A 17,658-nucleotide genomic window follows, 5' to 3' on the forward strand; every position below is an offset into this window, starting at 1 on the left:
ACATATATACATACACACATATATAAGCAGAAATTCATAATTCTGCTTCATTCCCATTAGCCCTTTCATTATTCTTTTGGGTTTCCAAGCAGCAAGCAGGAGGTCAGCATACATCAAAAGCTGTCAGCCATCTGAGAGTGCAAGAAACCGGCTTCTCTCTTCTCCCTTACTGGAAATAACTTCCCCAGTGTTGTCAGGAAATGCAAAATTGAGGAGGAGAGACCACAACTATAGGAAAGCGAATCTTCATAAGCTGTGGTGTCATGAGTCTCTTCATAAAGAGGTTTCACTTATGTGGGGCCAAAGCATACCCAACATACTCTTCTGACACTCACCTAGGCACTGGTAGTCTGTAAGGAGATCATCTGTTTCTGTCCAGCCCAGTGCTGCTCCAAAGCTGTCGACACAGAAGGATTTCTTAGTGTCAGGGTCTTGCTGGGAAGGTCTATACTGGCCATCTTCATCACACTGCAGACCCTGCTCATTGCTTTGACAGTACATGATACCTGTAACAAGTAAACAAGGAAAGAAAACATGGTACTTTGATAATGCTGTCACTGGGTTTCACAGAATGGGTCTGGTTGGAAGGAACCTTTGGAAGTCATTTGGTCCAACCTCCCTGCCCAAGCAGGGCCACCTAAGAGCTGGTTGCCCAAGACCATGTCCAGTTGTCTTTTCAGTATCTCCAAGGATGGAGACTCCACAACATCACTGGGCAGCTTGTGCCAGTGCTGAGTCACCCTCAGTAAAACATGTTTCCTGATGTCCACAGGAACCTCCTGTGTTTTGGTTGGTGCCCATTGCCTCTGGTTCTGTCAATGCAGTGGGACAATGTTTCAATGCTGTAGGACAAAAGTGCTCTAAGTAAAGCAGAGACTTCACTGAAAAAGAATCTACAATTTGCATGATATTCCATGTTCTGAAACATGGCAGTCTCACTGCTTGGTTGTTACTGCAAGTCATATTCCAAACATTTTTAGGATCCTCTGCCATGGATAAATCTCCCTTTACGCTAAGTACAGTAAATCAAAGAAGTACAGAAAAGGAACTGTGTTTTCACACAGGATTGTTCAGTGCCTGCTGCAATGGATCTGTGAAATGTCAAGAACACCAGCAGAAAAGCCACCACACCATTAATTCAGTAAACTCTTCACACCTTGCAAGGAGACAGCAGGGAAAGAAAGCAAGTAGCAAGCTGCATGTGTAGGACATGGCCTTTTGGAAAGGACTGGCACTGAAACTCAGCACACAGGTAAGGTGGAAACTAGGCAGGGAGCAGGTTTAGTTGCAGGCACCTGCAATAAAGAAAACTGGAGCAAAGCTCCAGCCCAGGAGTCCAATACTTATATAGGGAACACATACAGAAATAAACAATGACAACTTTAAGTAAAAGCTAATTGGTGTCAGGATGACTTACAATAAACCTGATCTTTTATCCCACCCCAGAGAATAAATAGGGTGAAACAGAACAAAGCAGACCCTATACTCATCGATACTCCCAGGAAACCCATTCTTGTGACTCACTTTTATTTTTATCCACGAGCTAATTCTGAAGAAAAACTTTATTTGGACTTAGAAACTGATTTTCTTTTTGGAACTATGTGCAAAAATAAGTAACTTAAACTGAATGCACAAACTTTAGTGAACTGCTTTATGAGAAGTATTTGTATTCACAGTGGAAAGAGCTGCATAAAGCCTACTTTAGTCTTCATGAAGGTGACAATTATTGAACTACATAAGATGTTTCTCTCTGATAGTAAACACCCAGGCACCATTCCTGAGGACAATGAGCACATCTTAAGGAACCACAACATCCTGGATGAGACTGACCACTCGTTTCTCATGCGTTTTTGGTCAGAACACCAGACAGTTTGTTCTGTCTTTGCAAAATGTCTTTGGATGTATGCAGAAGGGATCATATCCACTCAAAAAAACCCCAGAGGGAGGATCTGGGGGTTTTTGTTTGGATTTTTTTAAACTTAGAGTGAAAAAAAGAAAATATCTGTTAGTTATTTGAAGCCAGGATACAAAGGACAAGGGAAAAAGATGAGTTCAACTTACAGTGATCAGCACTGGTTGCCCCATAGGAGATGGTAGTTTTGCCCACAGGACACTTGACACAGGAGGAACGTCCTGTCTGATACTGATAGTAGCCAAGAGGGCAGGGAATGCATTCATCGTTCTGGAAATGACTGCCTGGAGGACAAACAACTGCAAAGAGAACAATCACCTTATTACTCTCTTGGAACCCAACCAGTTCAAGCATCTGCACACAGATGTGTGGGTGTGTACATATATACATCTCATGCCGGTATCTCATAGGCTTCAAGATCTTAATACCTTTATATCTAACAAAGGTAAACGCTCCTCAAATGCTCATTAAACTCACCAGTGACTGGAATATAGACTGTGGCCTTTTTTTCTCACCCTAAAAACGTTCATGTATTAGTGCATATCAAGCTGGTTGGAAATGTCAAGCCCAGGCCTGATTTCCATTTGTCAAATCCATTTGTAATAAGATAATGCACTTTGTGGGTAAGTTGTGAAAGAAAACAAAGACAGACAAGCTACAAACAGAGTAACTTCTAACACTACAGACAGAAAAGGGAAGGCTCCTAGGAACAGGAACTCCAGAAACATTGTACAGAAACCCACCATATGGTAACACTTTCATTCAGAATTCCTGGTAATGATTTTTAGTAAGCACTTCCAAACTAAATAGCGATGGCGGGATTAGAAGTCACTAGCTGTGCACATGACAACCCAAATACTAAACAAAAAGATATTCTTAGTGTATATATATCTATCCTTTTCAGAACAATCAGGAGCAATATTTCCAGCTGACCTGATGTATATTACAAAGAAAACTGCCTTCTGGAAGGTCATGGAATACTGTCTTTGCCTTCAGATCATTCGTACGAATATTACAGCAGAAGAGTAACAGACGCATTTGCAGGACAATACCTTTACTTGTTACTTCACAGCTGTTTTCCAGATGTAGATTTCCTTCAAAACACTATCAAATGTATATTTTGGGACATTGACAAGGTGAAAAACTCCATTTCTGTTCTTGCCCTACATCTTAACAGAAGTTTAAGCTTGTGTGAGAGAAAAACAGTAATGGAAAACTGGCCATCTCCACTGCAACCCACATGATGAATTGCTGTTCTGGCCAACACACTGGAATGTAAATTAATTTCACTTATAGGAGCATCTAAATTATAATAGACTAAAAAGATCTAAAAGTATGATCATTTTTATACAACCAATATAAAAATGATCATATCTTCCTTCATCTGCTATAAATGGTCCAATGGGAAGGTCTAGGATAGAGAACTGTGAGATGAAATTTTCTTCCTAAGTACATATCAAGACAATTACTCTAGATATAACACATATCTAAAATCAATTACAGACTGTCGTGGCTTAAGTCAAATGCAGGACACAGACCCAAGAAATCCCAGATCAGACAGAATTCTCCTGTCTTAAGCACATTACGTGTATCTGATGCACTTAAAGACATTTTCCAACACATGCAAAAAGGATCATATTCACTGCAAATGAACAACAGAAGAAATGAAAATGAAATGAGTAATCCGTGCCTCAACTGAAGACAAAATGCAAAGGATGAAGAACACTAATTAAGCAATTAAAAATTAAAAAGGGACAAATTAAGCTGTTAAGAATTCTCCCAGTTTTGTACCTTTAGTCACGATGTGAAAGTAACATCTGTGTCTCCCATCACATTTTAAGTGAGCAAAATTGCCTTTTGTCTCACACATTAGACTAACAAAAGGGCACAAAGAACAGTAAAAAATGTTAGAGCAGACACTTGTTTTCTAGACTCTATAATAACATCCATACATTTTAGCAATATAAGAAACTAGAGAACAGCTTTGACCCAAAATCTCAGAGCTAAGTATTAGCACTGGGCTAAAATCTGTATCCCTAAAACTAAATAAAAATAACATAACTAAGATAAAGTATAAAAATAACATTAAACCCCAAATTTAATCCCTTGCTCCTGCACATGAAATGTGTAACCTGGTTTCACTTCTAACTAGACCCAGGTTTCTGTGTACCAGGGAAACACGATGCTGAGTAACAAATTCCAGGCTGAAGAACAACTCACTGGAGTAACTGCACAAGGATGCCACTCCTCACAGTTCTGTAATCAGAGGTGATACTTCTTACTACTAATCCCTATTATTAGTAGAGACTGTGACAAGATAAATGACCAAAATATACCCAAAATGCAAATTAAAACACATATAAAAAAATATATAAGATATATATTGTTTATAAATTTATCTCTCTGTTAAAGGAAGCAGAAACAGAATTCCTATATCCTCTGTTTAGAATAAAACATGCAGTCCCACTACACAAACCAGTGTCCAGCAGTGTGTATACCGTGACAACTCAGAATACAAAATCTCTGCCAAAAACTAGAGCACAAGCTATGTCCTTTCCACATCTCTATGATAAGTCTGTTTCACTGAGTGACTTTTACTACCACTAGCTGGTTCAAATATGTATGAACTAACTCACAAATTGCATTAATACACTGCTTCCTAGAGGCCTTTATCCTTGGCAGGAAATACTTGGCAAAAAGGTCCAATTCTTTGTAAGTTCTTCTGCTCTAAGTGATGGACTGTGCTTAATACTGGTACCTTTACTCAGTACAACAGTACATCTAATTAAGTAACTGCAAGTCATTACAGACTCTGGTTTCTTAGTAGGAATTAATCATTTTTTTCTCCTTGGTGTATAGAAATAACCAAACTCTTAAGTGTTTCAGATCATGAAGATGAACTAAAACTGGTCAACTTACCCTTAAAAGCCCAACCTGGAAATTGCAGCTGTTCAGAGCTGATTCATCATTTGATTACTTTGAAGCCCCTGACCAGGCATTAGGAAGCTCTCCTGACTTAAAGAGACACCAAGCTGGGACCTAAGTTGCTTTCATGTATTTTGATTTGCTCTAGGGTCTCAAACTTAAGCTGCTGAAGTTTTCCCATCTGAAAATATTCCCCATATTGGAAAATTTATGCAATACCTGCTACTGCTGATCTTATACCTAGAAGTAGTACACCCCTCCCCTGTTCCAAAAAAAAGCTAAACATAGTGAATACATCCCAAACTGACATAAGACACAGACTCACTGACACTAACCTGGCTAAGAACAATCGGGGTTGTGCTATAGGAGGGTTGATGTTGATAGAAACAAGTGGGCCTGTTAAAGCAAAGGCTTTTTGGTAGCATGATCTGGTACACAGGACTGCAAGGCACAGCCATGGGGCTCCATCGAAAAGGCAGGTATGTCAGGCCTAAGCAGGATGTTGACAGAAAGGCAGCCTGTTCCAGGGAAGCCAACTAAACAGAAGGAAAGAAGATGAAAAGAGGGCAGGAGTGCAATCAGGCCTGGGTGATGGCCAACACCAAGAAAGCTTCCATCAAAGCTGGACAGACTTGGCCCAGGACTTGTGCCATTTCTGCATCTAGGCTTCTATTCTCAGTAACTTTCCATCATCTGAAGCACCAGCTACATGATCTTTGTATTAATCTTCTATTAAGGATCACATACATTACAGCAAGACCTTCTAATGCCAGACAGATCTAAAAAAATACCCCAATACCTTGGCAAACCCTTCTATACCATGTCAGTGCCATGACACCTATTTCCAAATTGTTGGCTCAATGCAAGGAGTGAAGAGCACTAATTCCCATCACTCCTCAGACTTACCATTCACACCAGTGATTCGCACTTTTCACATGTTGACCATAAACACAAATTCACTGATGATTTTCCAACTTTAGCTTCATGCTAATTCCTAATAATATCAAAGAAGGGAAAGCTAAACTGAGACATACCACATCCTTGTGAATTCGGGGCTGCTTGCCCAGGAGATGATATTCTTCGGAACCCGTTTCGACATCCTAGCTGCACACTCGGTGACAAATCAAACTCTTCATCCCGTGGAAAATCAACTACAGAATCTGCTAGGAACTGCTTGGAGTCCAAATACAGCAGAAAATCACCGTCCTTAATCTCTTTTATAAATGCTCCAATGAGATTTTCTCCAGAAATTGCATTTTCTAAAGGTAGGGGAGGAAATACAACAAAATATCATGAAAGACATTCCCAATAGGGGAACAGAACGTAGAAACTGATGAACTTTAAGTTAAAAGCATATGCAGATACAGAAATATAAGCATGACTGAATCTGTACAGTGTCTATCAGACTAAAACCCTAATCTTAATATCTGTAGAAGTCATAAAGAGACAGAGGCAGAAAGCCTATCCAATAAATAAAGCATCAGAAAACAAAACTTTATTTCTGAGTAATAAACAAAACTTCAGCAGATGAAAACCAGGATTATCTGACATTCAGAGTGAATTTATTCCTGGTTTGTGCTTGTTTGGTTGTTTGTGTTTTTTGGTTTTTAATGGGTGTCATTTGTTTCTTTTTCAGCATCTTGTTGCTTTGTTTTTGAAGGCCACCATCTGCAGCAATATAACAATCACCTTCCATCATGCTGCTGATATTCAACATACCCACCTATTCCACAGACACACTCTTCACAATTGCTGAAGCTGGTGTTTAAAATGCTGGAAAACAGTGAGCACCTTTCCTACTCTCTATATTCTTAGTTGCCCAGACAGCTTCCCCTTCGATGACTTGTGCAAGCACAGTTTTCAGTGCCAGATCAAGAGCAAATTCCCCAGTTTGGCTAGACCAGAAGTACCAGAACAGTGTTGACAGCAGATTTTGTTTGCTATCACATTCTGTTTATCCCTGCAGGGTTTATGACACTAAATGAGGTGTTGATGTGGTTTACTGGTCCAAATTTGCAAGACAAGGGCCTAAACCTTAAATACTGAAAACATTGGTGACCCTCTGTTCCTGAATGTTGGTCCCTAGCTGATTGCTGTCATGAAGATGTTGTTTCCCCTGTTGCAGAGGAAGGACACAAGACCGTTCACTTGTGAGCTAAAGTGAATGGTCCTTGCATTAAATCTGACAACTGTGTCTGTTTATTCTCGATGTTCTGCTTCCTCGAGTTTTGAGCAACGTCTCCTTCTGCTGCACTGACACATCCTATAATCAACAAAACAGCACTTAGTTTTGGTCAAACCCAGGCCAAAACAATACTTAGCTCACAAGGAAGTAATTGGAGATCACCACATAATCAACACCACTTTGCCTATGTTTTGCCTGAAGTTGTCTCATAATTGAAAGCAGGAATAAGCAGATTAGCCTTCAGAATTGCCTAGTGACTAGCTGTAGCAGAATTGAAAATAACCTTGAAATGACAGCTGAGGGAATTCACATGTAGAAAAGAAGCAATCAAACCAGTAAGAACGCACTTAGATCCATTGATTGTCTTTTAAAACATTTCCATGTTGAAAATTCCTTAACACTATCACTACATGTGACCTTTCTATGACCACATTATGCATCCATTCATATACAAAATCCTTTGCATTTAAAGTATATAAAAAGGTGTTTAGCTGTAGCAAACATGTTCATGCATTGCAAGTACACAGGTACATCCTGGAATGTCTCAGCAAAAAACAGTTCAGTGATGGACATGCCAGCCACAGAGTTGCTGGTAACATCTGACACAAGCTGCCTTGGTTTAGCCCTTCCAGCATGGGCCACACTTCCCTGCTGACATGGGACATCTTAGCTTCTGGTCCAAGGTGTGTTTCCTAGGACCTTCAGCAAGCTCTAAAGCACAGCAGATATAATAGTGCTTTCCTGGATTTGCTCCTCTTCTGCTGCACATTTGGGAAACTCAGGCTACTACACATCTCATTCATTGTTAGATTTAGTGGAAGGTCTTACTAAGCATTTCTCCAGGACCTGATATACCTTTAGGGACTTACACTTCTGGGGGACAATACATTTTTTCACATACAGAAATATCCTGCAAATTGTTGCATCTTATGTTATCTTGTGGGAAGAAATATGGTTTAAGGTTCTCTTCTGTTGAATTCAACACTAATTTCAACAGGTAAGGGATCATGCTGTCACCTGGAGTTTATATTGGCCAAATGAGAAAGTGAGAGAAAAGTGAAAGAAAAAAAAAGGTAAATTTGTTCTTTTTTAAATTTTCTTTAAGGAAAATGCAGAGCACAAAGACACAGCTTAGAATATTAGTTGTATACTGCAGGGATTGATTTCCTCCAGTTTCACTGATGGGGACTGTTTACTACATCTTCATCCACTTAAGGCTTATTTTTATAATCCATAGTGGTTTTGTGTATTGAACGTAAAAGAGAAAACTTGGTGTAAGGGTTCCTCAGTATTCTAAAGCTGAGGTCTAAGCTACAGAGCCAAATGGTGTAAGATCCTACAGGAAAGGTTTAGCACGGTGCAAAGCCTTGGAAAGAAAAAGTAAGTAAAAGTGCAAGAAAAATGCAAGAAAAAAAGTCATGAAGCATTCATGAGTGATTTAGATTTGAGGCTCTCCACTGGGAACATATATATACTGTGCTTCTGTTTAGCTATTGTTTTCTCAGCTATTTCATATGAGGAAAAAAAGCAAGACTTCTTATTTACCCACATAGAAGCTAAGAGAAGAATAAAGCTATTTTAGTAATGTAGATTTTCAAATCAGAGAGCAATTTTGCTCACCGTGTGTAAACACCTCGAACAGAAAGATCCAAAGCTGCCTTAGAAGGTAAGGGAAGTTGATGGTGCCATAAGTAGACAGAGAGCAGGTTCTGCTCTACCTCTTCTGAAACGATACAGTCATTCCCTGAAAAGCAGTTTTAGTACTACAGGGAAAATTTAATGTGGAGTGGGTCGAAAATGTGATGTCTACAAAGTGAGACACTTTTAAAACTAAAGTTTCATATAAAACCAACCATGCTTCTGCAAACGGCTTGAATATTCACTTGTATGAACATTCACTTGAATTTCCCTTACAACTGGGAACAAGTGAATGGATGTAAAAACAAACATCCTGTAAAACCAGGAACCACACCACCACTACAGCCACTGAAGGCTTTTGAATTCAGTTTTGATCAGACAAAAACTGCTGTAGGGCATGTCTTCAAGTCCCAAAGTTAGAGGCAACAACACGTGCAGGCAGAGCTATTGATATTTAGTGCTGGGAGCACCATTGCAAAGCAGTAAGACTGGAGAAAAGGTGGCACGGGAGACATCTGAAATTGGGATGTGTCTTTTACACCTTATTCTAGAGGGAAACACTGACTGATCTGAAAGAACATTTTTATACCTTTCCTAACTCTCTTGGAAACCACAGCAAAGATCCGCCAGTCAGTGGTCTCTGAATTATTGCTCTAGGATGTCTGTGGTAAGGGTCGTTCTTTGGTGTCAAAAGTAATGTAATAAACAGAAAAGGGGGAGAAAGAAAAAAAGAAAAAATACTTGGAAGAGAATAGTTATATTTTTGGCAATGTGTGAATTGTGCTTCTCTGAGTCCAACCCAATAATGAGCACAATCTTTTCCACCACTGAGGACCTGCCCAATGGAAATTAACATCTGGTAAAGATCAGCTCATGCCCGATAAAGTAATTTTCTATCTCAGTCAAAGAAGCTGGGAGAAGCAGTCCTATGTGAAAAAAAACATTGCTATAGCTCCTTTCTTTTCCAAGAGTAATATATCAACAGCAAAAGCTCAAAGACAACTCCAATGCTTTAGACAGACTGTTTCAATGAGCGCTTATAATACCTTGTCAGTGCCCCCTAAGAGCAAATACAGGGAAGCAAAATAATTAAAAGCAAAGCAGGTTTAACTCACAGAAAAACCCCTTACCAATATCATGTAAATCAGGGAGAGAAGCTGCTGGGATGTTTTCCAGTTGAGTCCTCCATGTGACATTCACCCCCAGGCGGTCCATGCCCAGGCATTCAACATAGACAGTGGAATCATCACAGACAGAAACGGAGCCAGTGTTTCCAAACGCATTTACCTTGAGTTCAAAATTAAACCATGGTTAGTTAACCTGAGAACAGGGAAAGTCAACCTTTCCCTATTCATTTGCACTGTGCTATGCTCAAAAGGTACATTTTCAAAAAGGCCTGTAAAAACAAACCTAGGACAGGATATTTTAGCAGGTCATCTCCTCACAAGAAGAATATTTAAAATGTTCTCTTCCATCAAAACATATTTTTAATTAATATTGGACTGATGTTATAAGACTTCTATGTCCACAATTAAGTTGATCTTCTGATGTGAGGTCAGTGAGACTAAACATCCTATTTTCCCAGTTATCCATATGATAATGCTGTCAATCCTGACAGATTTCATAGCATCTTCAGCTCTTCCACCTCTCTCAAACAAGCAAAGCTCACCTTTGTGTCTCACCTTTCTTTTTGTAATACAAAGAAACCAACCAACCAACCAATAAAAAACCCAAACTAAACCAAACCAAAGAAGACCACCAACAACAGAGAAGAAGGAATTGAAATTACCTGGAGGTGACATAAACCACGAGCCTTCAACTCATCTAAAATGAATATCTGGAATGCCTGGAGCAATCCAGAGTAGTCAGAACTACAGGTCTTCTCAGGAGGCAGCAGTAGTTGAAAGTGTGCTTGAGCTTGGACTGTCTGAAATAATTGGAGCTCTAAAAATCAAGTAGAAAAAAGGGCATTTAGTAGTGTCACTAATGTAGAAACTGACTTCTAAAGTCACTCTGGGAAAAGATGACACTGATTTGGCATTTTGGAGACCTCAGAGCAGCCTTCCAATATCCGAAGGGGGCCTAAAAGGATGCTGGGGAGGGACTCTTCATTAGGGACTCTAGTGGTAGGACAAGGGGTAATGGCTTTAAACTTAAACAGGGGAACTTTAGGTTAGATCTAAGGAAGAAGTTCTTCACAGTGAGGGTGGTGAGGCACTGGAATAGGTTGCCCAAGGAAGTTGTGAATGCTCCAACCCTGGAGGTGTTCAAGGACAGGCTGGACAGAGCCTTGGGCGACATAGTTTAGTGTGTGGTGTCCCTGCCCATGGCAGGGGGGTTGGAACTAGGTGATCTTAAGGTCCTTTCCAACCCAAACTATTCTATGATTCTATGATTTTGGTCCTGCATCAATAGCATCTCCCCATTTCTAGGTGAACACAGTAGTTGTTGGTAGTGAATAATAAGCAGCAAGAGATGCTTGATAAATATATGTATGTTGTTCATTAGGGAAAAGCCAAGTGATATCACTATATGACAATAAAGAGATATTTTACACTGGAGCACTCACAGAAGGATAAGGAACAATGTGAATTACTAACGAGGATTTTTTAGAAGCCTTAGCAGGTAGAAATTTCCAGAGAACGAAATGAAAGGTAATGTTATGCCAATACATAGAAAAGAAACAGGAAGACAGGAATTATTGACCTGTCAACCTCCACTTCTCTTAGACACACCCATAAAAAGACTTCAATTTTAAAATTAATTAAATGATCAAAACAAAAGTAATTTAAATGGGCTTTCAGGCACTTAGCATGCCAAATTAACTGGGAGTCAAGCTTTAGGAGAGAATAAACCTGATTGCATGATTATGGCATTGACATGGACACCTACAAGGCCCTTCCAACTTTTTGATATCAAACAGAAGTGATGAAAATCACACAAACAGATGAGAAATCTATGAGCTCATCTGTCACAAAATATAAATATTTTGGGCCAGTTTTTAGCCATAAAAAAGGTGCAGATTTCTTGTCTCCACTGGAGTTACGCAGACCCCAGGCTTCACGGAGGGTTTGTTATCTCAGATTCAGCACGGTGGTCATGTTGTCCTGCCACCTCCAAATGGAGCCTGCTCTTATCCCACCAGCCTGGGCAAGCAGCAGAGCTCTCCCTCATTCACCTCCTCTACAGACCCTCACTGCATCCCATAGAGGTGTCACCGCTGGGGCACAATTCTCCACCCCTTACCCCAGTAGGAGTGTGGGAAAGCCTGGAGGGCTTCCAAGGAGAATGGTGGGAGGGACCAGATGACACAAAAGCCTGCCTCTTCTTGCAAGGTGCAAAGCCCTCTGTCTGCTTAGTTTATCAGAGAGTACTTAAGAGCTGACTTAACCACCATCTTGAAATGTACACATAAAGAAGAGGAAATCAGATTCCTAAGAGTGTGGGTAATTATCCATTGGAATAAATTACTAAGTGTTGTGATGAATTCTCCATTATCGTGAAGTTTACACAATTGCTTTCTGATGTGTTGGGAATCTTTTCTTTCTCCTTAAAGCCATGCTCTATAACAAACACAAATTACTGGGGCAAGTCCTTAGGTTGCATCAACCGGTAGCTTGTATCAGACTGCCACACACTCCCCTTTTTCCTTACATCTATTCAACTGCCATCAGGCAAAACCAAAAGTTACTTCATAACATGCTACAAAACTACAGCAAACATGATTACAGACAAAAGTACCACTCTGAAATTTAAAGTTTAAAAACATTTACATTTGGAATAGAAGAGCTGGGGTACAACTGGAAATATGTCAATACAGGGGTTTCCAGAATGGGTTTAAACCATATTGGAAATTAAGAGTAGATGTAAATTCGGCATCAAGATCTACCTTCCTCAAAAGTTCAGCACTGCTACACATTGCTGTTTAGATCAGAATGTATCTATACATCTCTATTTGAAGCAATTGAAAAGGCCAACATGAATACCCAATTACTTGAGCTTTGAATAGACAGCCCATTCTCCCAAGATTTAAAGTGCCATTTTTAACTTGAAAATTCCACAGGTCAGCCAGCCAACACAACAATAATCCTAAAGAACTGACCACTGCAAAAAGATGCAGAAGTAACAGTGACTTGATTATGCAAATAAACAGTCAAGTTCTGCCAAATTCAAACATCTGGCGCTCATCTGTTCTTCCACGACTAAGTGGTTCCTTTGGAACCACTTCATGGTGCCAGCAACTTTGAACTAACAAAGATTAATCATAGAATCATAGACTAGTTAGGGTTGGAAAGGACCTTAAGATCATCTAGTTCCAACTCTCAAATCTCCATATAGATTGAATAACTATTTATAGCTATACTATAACAGAAAAGCAGGACTGCTTCTAGCATAGGAGCCAGCCAAAAGACAGATAGGAAGACGGCAGAAGACACGACTAATTCGCTTTAATTTAGCAACTCCCATATAACTCTTGTGTCCTGTTACTGTCATTCACACAGTAGCTTCATGATGAAAGCAGATGTTTGTACACGTATTCACACTGCTCTGCCCTTCCCGACCCACAGCAGTTCAGACATACTCTGGCAGGCCTGGTAGAGCGGGGCAGCCGAGACCCATCGATGCTGTTGCACATCACACTGAAAGGCTGTGGTGGAAGAGGCACTGTGGAAGCCCTGGCGACACACCAACCAGCACTGCTGAATGCTTGGAGCTTGCCCAGAAGTGTTTGCACAAAATACAGCTCCGTTGAGCACAGATGAGGCACCGAATGGCAGAGCACACTGTGGACCTTTAGGCAAATGAGAAGGGGGATACATTAGTGGCATACTGGGAAGCACTTTGAGTGAAAAGCCCACAAAATCCTGATATCAACAAAGAAAACCTAGAGAGCACCCTGTGCATCCCCACTCATCTCAACTTGGATCTGGTTTGATGTCAGCATGGTTCAGTTTAGCAAAGCTGATGAAAACGCATATTGACTTTGATGGGTAATGCATTGGGACCAGAAAGCTACGTGCAGGGATTCTAAGAACAGATAAGTTTGAAACAGTCATGAATAAATTTAAGCAGGAAATGAGAAGGCTTCTGACCATCAGCAGAACAGACCTTTACAAAAGACATCCAGTGGGAAGAGGCAGGATAAAAAAAAAATACAAATAATAATCTCAATTCCCTTTAAAGGGAAGTCTGAAAACTTCAAGATCAGGAGCTCATGACTACAGTGTCCTCCACAGCACCGAGATGTTTCTGATGACCCAGCAGGTCCTTAACAGTAGTATGCAGCTTTGGAGTAAGAGCACGAAGTTTACCCTATCAACTCACTATGCATCAATACAGTCATTTCAACCCTGCCAGCCCACTGTAGCAGACTAGTATAGCATGCTAATGATAATCAATTTCTACTCATCAGTACAAAATAACTGCTTTGCTCAATATAAGCCAAATCCCAAACTGATTACTGAATGTATCTAGCAATATTTAAACACTTCTGAGTTCTAGAGCTACAAAACATATGATGAAAAACTTCCTTACTTAGAAACAAAGAAAATTACATTCTTCTAACATACAATTCATTTGTGTGGTGTATATATAGAATATTTCCCAAATAGCAATGCTCAGATCAGTCCCAACCTCCCTAGTCCATGAAGGAAGGCAAACACTGCTGATAGTTCAGGTGTGAGCAGTCTCCTTCTCCCTCATCTGACAGAGTTAGAAAGATGAATTCCTTAACTTAGCAGCCACTTCAGTTAAAGCTTAAAAAATTGCAGGATGAAGCTGGGATCCAGTGAGCACAGTACATCTTTGTTCTCCAACCCTGAGCATTTCAATGCCAAAATCAAAGGCTTTCATATTTGTCTCAGTGAATTGCCAAATGCTTTTTTTTCCCCCAAGTCTTTTTTATGGCATCTTTTCTGCAATAACTCTATAAATGGGGCTGTCTCCTCACTCACTGACTTGTATCCAGCTCTTTTTTCAGTAAAGGTGGAAACCTGGCATCCTTGCTTACAAACTTTTGTTAGACTTCCTGAGATTTTAGAACCAAAAGATATCACTGCAAGGCAGTAATGCCTATCCTGACAAATGTAAACTACACGCACCATTATGTGTAAATTACACAACATATCTCTTTATACAAAGTATGTAAAAATTAGTCTGTAGTCTGTTTATTGCTGTAACTCATCCCTATATTCGGCAAGTCAAATCTAGTCTCAGCTGCTACATACAGCCTTTTACTATCTGTTCCAGTGAGAGTTGGTGTGTGAACTAGAGAATAACCAGCCCTCAAAACCTAAGTGATGGATGGTTTCCTGGCATGGACCATAGGTATCAGTTCACAATCAGTAACTTGCTCATTTATCCCTCTACAGGTGTTATCTCATTTACTATTGTTACAAAGCCTGCACCATTTTGTCACTCTATTTCTGCCCCAATTTCTCTGTCCTGTAGGAGTCAATCAGAATCCAGTTGAATATTGACCCCTCTTTCATAGGTGTTTTCTGAAGATTTCCATAATGAAATTACTGTGTCCAGGACCTTCTCTGGAAGCCTTTCTCTCCTCCATTTCTACTCAGAGCTGTGGAAAGTGGGCATGAGGATGGCAGATGTGTGTGAGGACTGCTACAGTACTTGGAATCATCTGTCTGGTGCATGTAAACTAGAGACAGTCAGATTCTACCTGATGGAAACGATTAAGCTAATGAAAACAACATTGTATGCACTGGGCACTGTGAAGTTATTACTTGCTGTTTACAGCTGTCTGTTCTGATGTTGGAAGAGAAGTTTATCATATTTTTCCACCACAACAGCTTATTTTGCTGATAGACAAGATCTCAAAGATAGTGACAATAATATTTCTTTCCCTTTTCCTGATCAATTATTACTAGTTCCCAGAACTAGAAGTACATGGTTGGATAGACTGAGGGGAAAAATAACTTTTGCTTCTTTATTTTTATACAATAACTAAGTTGTTTAGCATGAAAACGTTCCATTGTTATTTCAAAATCCAGGAAAATCATTAAAGATCATTTCAATGGTATTTCTATGCAGAAAATAACAGTTTTCAGTAAAGCCAGGTTTCCTCTATATTTTTAAAGCAGTTCTCTCTCTCAGCTCAGTCGTTCAAAAAGAAAGGTCATTAATCATTCAGTCACTATTTCCTCTAGGAAAAGTACAGCATTATAGGATCCCAACAAACATCCTGATGTGCACCCAAAACATAAATCCATCCAAAAGGCTTATCTTGGGGTACGGCTACACCCTCCTTCAAACTTATTTCATAAATTCCCTTAGAATGGAAGGGGAAATCTAGAAGACAAGTTTTCATGGAGATAAGGAGATATCAAGGACTTATATACAACTAGTTCTGACTTTTCTCTGCCCTACTTGAAACACTTTCACTTTTCCTTGTTCACCTTCAGAGTCTATGAGAACATCAATCCATGCTGCTGAGTGCTGGGTGCCACTGGTCCAGACAAAATAGATATCACCTAATCCATGTCCCACAGAGATATTATCCCACAGCCTGGAAGCAGGATGGCAGCAGCACTGTACTTGTTAGATTGATCAGCTGTGCTTCTCTGAAGAGCTAGAAACCTGTATTAGACTGCTACACTCACAAGGCTACACCACCTTCATTCTGGAGCTCATCTCTTCAAAGCTTGGATGGACCATGGAGCAAATACAACCCTGGGGTCTCCTTCTGGCTTCCAGTAAAATCCCTTCTACATATCTCCCTTGGCACAAGAGAGTTCAAAGATTATCTTGGTGGTGGTTTCCAAGTTGGCTGAGGAGCCATCTAATTGATTATAATGCCTTACAGCCAGCTGGGCTGATGCAATCAGGTATTTGGTTGGTGAGCTTGTGTTGCTCTTTATATAGCAGAAACACGAAAGGAAACCAAAGCAATTTCTTATCATGCAGACACTAGTCGAAGGTTTTCTTTTCACAGCTCTAGTTTCTACTAATCATTCACTTTGGAGCATAGCCTTGTAGAAAGTTTAATTTGTTTTGCTTCACTTCAGTGATGGGAAGATGTATAAAAGCCATTGCAAATTAAATTTATCCAAATGTCTCCCATTTGGACACCTCACTGGAAACCATGACTGAATTCCAGCGCTTCACAGCTCTGGTCATGCAGGAAATATTCTGTGAATATGTAATGTTTTGGCACATCCTTTTCACAATTCTGGTCACAAGCCAAGAGTAGGAATGGCAGAACCATACATTTTTCAGATTTGATTTTAGTCAGCTGAATGGCTTTTAATCCCAGAGCCAGCTCAGGCTAGAACAGGTTCAAGGTTGCACCAAGCTGTTCAAATTGATTTTTTAACTAAGTTTTATAGCTTCTCCCTGACAAAGCACTTGAAGAAAACTGGACATTGTGCCCAGGTGGGTCTGAAATCTGCTATAACTTCAGATATAAGTTATATCTGATATTTAAAAAGAAGATATAAAAAGATAAGCATACTGCTTGAGCAAGAGCCTCTATAAGGGTCTGAACTAAGATTAAGATTATAAACTGAATAAGATTAAATACAACTAAATACTAGAAAAAAGATAGGATCTGGTCAAGTTCCAGAGCTGGATTTGCCCAGAGGCAATGTGCCTCAAGCAGGAACTCACTTGCACACGCAGGTCTTCCTCCGCTTACTCGTGTCCCTGGAGCTTCTTCTCCACTGTCAAAGACACACCAGCAGCTCTCTTGATCCTGGCTGCACTGCATGGGTGAGAAAGTCCCGTTGTCCCCTTCACACTGTGGGATGTAGCCTTTGCCAGCCTCTCGTGAACCAGTTTTAGACCTCAGCATATTACAGAAACTAGGACCTTCGAAGAGAGAAATTTATTGCAAGATACAGAAGACAACAAACTGCCCTAGAGACTTTAACAGCAATGCTTTCAGCCCGCTTTATTAGAAGGAAGAAAGATGAATGATCATGAAACCATCAATTATTTCACTCATTATACAAATGGGGAATTTGACTTCCACTAGAAAAAA

The 17,658-nt window shown here is 40.0% G+C and overlaps 1 protein-coding gene across 1 annotated transcript; it reads right to left on the reverse strand.

Annotated features, from left to right (window-relative positions):
- Positions 1–335: 335 nt before the first annotated feature.
- LOC104401592 (thyroglobulin-like) lies at positions 336–17,486 on the reverse strand (the record flags this gene model as incomplete). Its single annotated transcript, XM_010009219.1, has 6 exons — positions 336–506; positions 2,062–2,196; positions 5,872–6,096; positions 9,791–9,947; positions 10,450–10,604; positions 17,286–17,486. Coding segments are annotated over 6 exons (1,044 nt in total), but the record flags the coding sequence as incomplete, so codon positions are not given.
- Between the last annotated feature and the right edge of the window lie 172 nt (positions 17,487–17,658).

This window comes from Nestor notabilis, unplaced genomic scaffold, assembly GCF_000696875.1.
Source record: "Nestor notabilis isolate BGI_N333 unplaced genomic scaffold, ASM69687v1 scaffold32700, whole genome shotgun sequence".
NCBI classification, from domain to species: domain Eukaryota; kingdom Metazoa; phylum Chordata; class Aves; order Psittaciformes; family Psittacidae; genus Nestor; species Nestor notabilis.